Source organism: Dioscorea cayenensis, chromosome 17 (genome assembly GCF_009730915.1).
Source record: "Dioscorea cayenensis subsp. rotundata cultivar TDr96_F1 chromosome 17, TDr96_F1_v2_PseudoChromosome.rev07_lg8_w22 25.fasta, whole genome shotgun sequence".
In the NCBI taxonomy this organism is placed as follows: Eukaryota; Viridiplantae; Streptophyta; class Magnoliopsida; order Dioscoreales; family Dioscoreaceae; genus Dioscorea; species Dioscorea cayenensis.
The window spans coordinates 7,825,401-7,833,263 of NC_052487.1; the positions used below are offsets into that span (position 1 = coordinate 7,825,401).

Genomic DNA, 7,863 nt, shown 5'->3' on the forward strand with positions numbered 1-7,863 from the left:
AAACAAAAGTATGACAAAAAGAGAAAAATAATATTGTTTTGCTGTTTTTTCACAAAAGCAAAATAGAGTGGCCTTTATATATATATATAATTTTTGTGACCAAAATGCCTTTAGAGAAAAATATTTTTCTCGTCTCTATGTAAAATTAGTGTTTTCTAACACATCATTCATTTTCTTCTTAGAAGTCGCCTCCTCAAACTTAGCCGAACTTTGAGATCTCTTCTTTGGATATGTAACTAAAGTCTCAACAAATGCACTATAATTTTTTGAAATTTTAATGTTAAAATATTTTTTTAATTGTGTTGAAGATTTTGATTAAAGAAGTTATAATTCAATAGTTTTCAAGTTTTTGTTAGTTAATAAGATTTGTAATTGCATACTTATTAATTATATTTGTTTTATTTACCTGCATGTTTGGTTGGATGGTTTTTGAAACTATGTCGTCATATCATTTATTATTTGTGTTTCAAATTTATCTTTTGTTTTAATATTGAAAAGTTAGAGTTTTTTTTAACAAAAAAAAGTTATCAATTGTTTTTTTTTTTCCTCAATTCTGAATAAATAAAATAAAATAACAAACAAAAAATTAAAATCAAAATTAAAATTTTTTATTTTGAATATGTCTAAATAAGTTATTCGAACTCAAAGTGTACTTCTCTAGGTTGAGTTTCAATAGGGTTTAATTGTTCAGGTACTTATAAGAAAAGTACATTTTAAAAAAAATTAATAAACATTAAGAAAATAAGAGAATCCAAAGGAACACTAGTACTAATTAAAATAATTAATTAATTTTTAATCAAAATTAATTTGGTTTTATAATTGATAATTGATGTTGATTAATATTTCATGTTTACTTAATTAAATTATATTCAGTTAATTAAATAAATTTATAAAGTCTTATTCTTATTCCAAATCACACTTGAATGGAGGGTTGAAATAAACCTAAATTAATTCCTCAAACAAGGTAGTTGTTAGTTTGAGCTAGTTTCAATTTGAAGTCACACTAGAATTATGCTTGGGCTTTTTATTTTGGATTGATTACTTTTGTTTCATAAGGGTTTGTGAAATATGTTTAGGGGTGGTAAAATGAGTAATAACACGATTACAAGACACAACATGACAATGTTTAAATCGTGTGTTTAGTATAAATGGGTTTATATTATAACCGGACAGACACAAATAAGACACGCTTAAATTAAATAGTTTTTTTGTTGTAATAATGTCAATCTGTATAAGACACGATTAACACGAAAGTAAAGATAAAAAAGTAATTATAACTAACATATATATTCAATTTTGAATATTTAAGTATTTATATATATTGGACATAAGTATTTAAATATTAATATATATTTGTTAGATTTTAAATTAATATATTTTAGATTTTATTAAAGCTTATTGTCATTATTGATTCATGGATTTTGTATAAAAGTCAAGTTGAATGGGTTGTGTCATGTTACACGGCCCAATTATTAGAATGTTAAGTGAGTCATGTCATGTTACATGACTCGATTACAGATTAAACAGGTTAAGTGGGACATATCATGTTACACACTTGCCTACAGGAGCTAACTTCATCATCCACAAAAATTCATAGCCTCATTATAATTTTTAAATCCAGTGATCTAATGGTTTACAAGTATATGAATTTTGTAATGACTATTTTTGAATGAAAAAAAAATATCAGAGCTTTATTATTATTATTTTTTTTGTAATTATTTGATTCTTGATTTGAAGATTAGAAAAAAGAAGAAGAGATTGAAGAGTTTAAAGTAAACAACCATAACCATTGTCAATTTATGTAATTTCTCATGAAAAGTATTTTGAGAAAAAAAAAGAAGAAAACTTAAACAAATTTTCAACAAAAAAAACACTTTTCAAGCAACAAATCCCAATATAATAAGCTTAACTTGTAAAAAAAAAAAAATCTAATTATTAAACTTAAGGAATATTTTTTTTATGCCAAGCGAAAGAGACTAATCATCTTCAAATTTACATGAGGTTGCAAAAGTAAATAAAGGAACTTTAGAAATCAATTTATATAATTTGTATATTATACTTATTATATTACAAATATGGTTGATTTCAATTATTATTATTTTTTTCTAACGTGTTAACATGCCTAAGAAATCATTTTGTGCCTTAGAAAAGGTTGATTGGTTGAGCTACCATATGATATGAGTTCTTTGTATGAATAAACAAATAAATAAATTTTAAATATATTAGTTAATATTAATAAATATCCACAATAGCTTCAAATATATATATATATATATATATATAAAACTTAATTTTAAAAATCTTTTTTATTAGTATTAATAGGGGAAAAAGAACATAATCAAAACATAATATTGGAGTCCCATATTACTGATTATAAAAACCTTAAATGATAAAAAAAAACTCATTATTAATTTGTGGTACATGTACTCAAGTTCAAGGTTTTAATTAATAAATAAATTCATCATACTTAAGAATAGCAAAGGACCTACAAAGAATTTTTCAGAAATGTTAAATAAAATTTGAAAGTTTTCAGGGACTTATTCCTACTTTCCTATTTTAATATAATATTGGTTTTCAAAGGGTTATATATATATATATATATATAAATCCATGCGAGAATGAGCTCCTTGTTCACGTTGAAAGTTCCAACAAAGAGCGAAACCCTAGCACGAGGATTCCCAGAAACCATCGTCCTGTGCACTCTTCTTGCAAATCATTGGCTGTTTCTCCTTTCGATCGGGTTTCCCATGGATTTACCTTGCTGATTCCTTGACAATGCCTTGTTTTCTTGTCAGGCATGGCGCCAAGAGATGCAGGAAGGAAGGCCATGGGTGTCCGTGTTATCGCTTTGGATTCTCGCGTTTTTGTTGTGTTTTTGTTTTCTAGGGTTGGGAGGAAACCTGGATTTTGATTTTTGTGCACGTGTCTGGAGAAATTTCGCTATGAATTTCATTCTGGGTGCTATATTTTGTGGCATTAATGCTGGTTGTGATTGGTGTTCTTTGTGGTCGGGAAGAGCTTTTTCTGAGTGGAACTCAAGCCTCTGTTGTGAAGGTGTGAGTTTTCATTGATTTCTCTTTTGGATTATGTTTGGATTGTCGAAAGTTTGTGTCTTGTTATCCTTTTCTGTTAATTTATTGATTGATTGACATATTTGTGAGATATTTTGCCTCTGGTTTAGGCAAATCTGAAGCAATTTTTTGTAGGAAGACGAGATTATTTGGTGGTGATAAGTTTGATTTGGATAAGGTGGGGATTTGGAAAGGAATGCATTTGATTTGACATGGATGAAGAAAAGCTTGAACATGCATGATTTTTAGGAATAGAATGTTCATATGTACAGGATGATTTTGATTGGCCCTTTTTCAAGCAGAGGAAATTTTCTTGTCTTAGAATATTGTTAGCTAAGTTAATTTCTTTGGACTAAAAAAATGTGATCATTTAGATTTTGAATGTGAATGAAATCTTCAGTTATTATGAGTTGGCTGTGCAAGGAAGTATAAATGATGTGGGCCTAATGAGTGGAAATTGATCGAAATTAATCCATGTTATTGCTCAAAATGTATGAGAAACAGGGCAAGTGCTCTTTATGTAGTTTGCCTTGCTTTACTAGTTCATGTTGATTAAAATTTAAAAGATAGTACACGCATTTCAAGTTAGAAGTTTTCCTACATAATATAATTAAATGCTTGTTAAAGTAGAAGACTGTAGTATTTCTTCTGTTTCTATTTTTTGCTTCTGTGGTAAATCTCCCATCATGCATTTTCCAGGGCATAGTTTAACATGTTGCCGAAAATTGGACTGGATGATCTATCTTCAGTTCCATCATGCTTCACCCTCCACCGGCGACTCCATCCAAGCCATGTAAGTTACTGATTAATATATATGTCAAGGTCAACATTTTTAAAATGCTCTTACTATACATGTCTGGACTATGCAACTTCATTTTATTCATGAGGCTTCATCTGTGTGTGACAATTATGCAGTAGCAAGATTGCCTCGTAAAGTTTTCGAAGAATCGTATGGATGTTATTGTTTTTTGAAAATTAGCAAACAAAGCTGAAACTTGAAGGCAGAAGCATTCATGTGCCCAGTAAAATTTATTATCTCTCCTATAAAATGAAGTACGTTAACAAGGAGGATTGTTTGATGCAAAACTGCCCTCGATTTCTTTAGCTGACATGGTTGGATAGTTATTGCCATTATCATCAATCAATATTTTACCCACAATTTGAGAACAAATATGCAGCAGAAAGTTTAGTTAAATAGGTCATGAGATTTCTAATGCTGGCACTAATTATTTAGCTTTTGATTTCACTTCATTTGATGAGCATACATTGTTGAATTCCCTTAACATTTGAAAGAACCTATGGCTATTATATTCCATGTTAATTTTGCTGCCGAATTTCTAGATTTTGTGACTGAATTATTGTGAAGCTCGCACTCTTTTAATATGAATCTTACTTCAGGGATTTTGGAACTTGAATTGCCAAGATTTGAAATTAAGGGGAAATCTCACATGCTCAACACCCAAGCAGTATTTGAGCACCTCTTTTTATGGTTGTCAATTACAATTGGGAAAGAAAGAAAGGGTCAATTTAAGAAGATGCTCTGTTATTTTTTCCAAGTTGCAAGAAAATGATCAGCCTAAAGAAAACAGTTGGAAAGCCTATGGTTACTACAGTATGTTCATTACATGTACTTGCAACTCTCTAATAAACCTATTTTCAATGTATTTATTTTTTAAATTGGGTGACTCAGATCATGAAACTGAGGAAGGCCTTTCTCGTCAGTTTTCTTACAAACAAAGTCCTGATGGTCCGATAAACCTTCAAGACCTTCTTCTTGAAAAATTAAAGGCTGTGCATTTGCATTTGTTAGCATCCGAACGCTGGAATGCTCCCCAGCTGAAACTTTGCCATAGGTATCTTGCTTTCTATCATATGATTATAACTATTCAAAGATTTATAAAATAATTTTGGTTTTATGTTTTGATCTGTTGTAACAGAAATTACTTGGTGAGTGCCATCAACTTGACCCATTATTTGGCATTACAATGCCTTGATGTTAACTACCACCTTAAGGAAGATCTCACATCTGTTGGCCTTCTGACTTTGGATAATATAAATTCACACATTCTCGTCAGTATTACTGCTTGCATACAACTTTTGGATAATCTAGTATCCGAGGATGTTTGCAGCAATGGGAATGCCTGCTCCACGCATAATGGTATTCATATGGCTACTCAGGTTACCGAAACTATGGGAGAATTGAGCATAAATTCTATTAGGAAAAGGATAACTTCTCATGTGGAAGCATTGTTTGGTCCACCTCAAGATAAGAGAAATGTCCATATTATGGTAACTGTTGGAAGAGAAGCTATATCAAATGAATTGATGGTCACTGATATTCTAAGGGCAGGAGCAAATATTGTAAGGATTAATTGTGCACATGATGATTCAAGTGTCTGGAGTGATATCATCAGAATTGTGAGGAACAGCTCCCAACTGCTCGAACAACCATGCCGCATTCTCATGGATCTAGGTGGATCAAAACTAAGGACAGGCAATTTGACTTTGGATCCAAATGTGTTGAGGATATCACCAAAGAAGAATGCAATGGGTGAATTTTTACCAGCTCAATTTTGGTTGTGCTGCGAGGGAAGTAGTCCTCCTGCTCATTTATCTCCTGATGCAATTCTTTATATAAACCATAAATTTGTCAGTAAACTCAAGGTGGGTACTATCTTACACTTTATTGATGTTCGAGGGAAGAAGAGATCTGCAAAGCTTGTTTTGAAGTCTTCTATTTTTGCTTTCTCTGGATATATGGTGGAGAGTTTGAGGACTGTTTATGTGGGATTAGGCACTGAATTTTACATCAAGGACAAGAACACAAGGCAATCAATAGGGCAAGTGGTAAAAATGCCAGCTTTGGAGCCATTTATCAGGGTAAATGTGGGAGATTTACTAACCATATGCAAGGACTCATGTCTATCTGTAGATAATGCATGTGCTCCTACATTTTTCTCCACAAGGATAACATGTTCCTCTGATCATCTTTTCGACTCAGTGAAACCTGGTGAGCCCATTGCCTTTGATGATGGAAAAATCTGGGGAGAAATACGGAAAACAAATTCTACTCAGATCACTGTTCTTATTACTCATGCTGATCCAAGAGGCTCTAAACTTGGACCTGAGAAAATCCATCAACATACCAGAGAGTGATTTACAATTCAAAGGCCTAACTTCAAAAGATCTTGTAGACCTTGAATTTATTGCAGCTAATGCCGATATGGTCGGCATTTCATTCATTCGAGATGTTCAAGACATGGTTATCGTTCAGCATGAACTCAAGAAACGGAAGCTTGATAAACTGGGAATTGTACTAAAAATTGAAACCAGGGATGCTTTTGAGAAGCTGCCTTTAATACTATTTCAAGCTATGCAATCTTCAAATCCTTTAGGTGTTATGATTGCCAGAGGGGATCTCATGGTGGAGTGTGGATGGGATAAAATGGCTCATATTCAAGGACATATATTATCTCTTTGTAATGCTGCTCATATACCGGTGATATGGGCGACACAAGTTCTAGAATCTCTTGTCAAATTTGGTCTTCCTACTCGAGCAGAGATCACAGATGCCGCCTCTGCTATGAGGTACATGGACATACATATCCTCTTACATGTTATATCAAGATATTTACCTATGTTATTAGGTAGCTCTAGAAGAATACAAATGCATCATATAACATACTGATAATTAGGTAGCTCTAGATTCAGAGACAATTAAAGAATAAAGAATACTTGGTTTGAACAATACTGATGCCAACTTGTTATTGCAGGGCGGATTGCATTATGCTGAACAAAGGAGAACATATCGTCAAAGCTGTTTCTGCATTGGTTTCCATCTTGTCCAGGAATTCTGCGGAAAATACGAAGCCTATGTTTAATGCATTCTTTCAATCTGCACACACAAGTGAGTAGCATGCTCATTTTGTGCTTTGTGTGTATGTGCTGAGTATGTATCCTTGTGCATGTATATTGTGTTGTGCTTTATATTTTGCTTGTCTTTTTGTTTTTTTTTTTGTTTCTTTTTCATCGAGAAACTTCCGTTACTATATAATGCTATTTTCAAGTCATAAATTTGTATATAATTGGAAGAAATTGGTTCTTTGCCACAGTGTTGTTGTATGCTGATTGCTTAGAAGTTAGAACTTTGAAGGTTCACCATTCACTTAGTCACATTTTTATCCCTAAATTACAAAAAAGAAAATGTTCGAATGCCTCTGCTAAAGTGTTGGAAAACAAACCGTTTCTGTTCCTATTCAAAATATGTTTTTAATCTTTCAACTAAAATAAATATTTTTAGAGCAATTTTTAAAATAATATTATTAAAATAAATTATTATTATTAAAAATGCTAGTGATTCTAAAATATTCACTAAATTAATGTTGTACTCTGGTTTATCAACTACTTTATTTTTTACTGTATAATAACCCTTATGATCTCAGTTTTGAGTTTTTGGTTATATCATGGTCATGGATAGGGGAACTTAATCATAATTAAAGATCAAATTACTAAGCCTATTTTGATCGATATTATCCTAACTGTTAGGGTTTTACCTTATGCACTCGGCTGAGGATGTTTCCATGCCAAGAAAGGATGACTGATGAAGCCAAGATAGGTCAAAATCCAAGTCCGAACAAGACGTTAGTCGTCCGGTGGCCTATATGCGGGTTGCGGCCGCATATGATCAAGAATCCCCGCCGGGGGTGCCGAGCGAGAGGTGCGCGGGCATGGTGCCGCGCATTACCGGGAACTCGCTAGGCGGCGCGCATGGCGTGATGCGCGTGGTGATGGG

At 32.4% G+C, this 7,863-nt stretch overlaps 1 protein-coding gene across 2 annotated transcripts; it reads left to right on the forward strand.

Moving 5' to 3' along the window:
* Positions 1–2,628: 2,628 nt before the first annotated feature.
* LOC120280058 (plastidial pyruvate kinase 4, chloroplastic-like) lies at positions 2,629–7,153 on the forward strand. Of its 2 annotated transcripts, XM_039286765.1 has the most exons (7): positions 2,669–2,690; positions 2,796–3,054; positions 3,771–3,864; positions 4,470–4,683; positions 4,762–4,924; positions 5,009–6,659; positions 6,845–7,153. In XM_039286765.1, the coding sequence occupies exons 3-6, from the start codon at positions 3,784–3,786 to the stop codon at positions 6,225–6,227; spliced, it is 1,677 nt and encodes a 558-aa protein (XP_039142699.1). In that variant the 5' UTR covers positions 2,669–2,690; positions 2,796–3,054; positions 3,771–3,783; the 3' UTR covers positions 6,228–6,659; positions 6,845–7,153. The 2 variants fall into 2 exon arrangements, with proteins under 2 accessions (XP_039142698.1, XP_039142699.1); XM_039286764.1 differs by having other exon boundaries at positions 2,629–3,054.
* Positions 7,154–7,863: the final 710 nt, after the last annotated feature.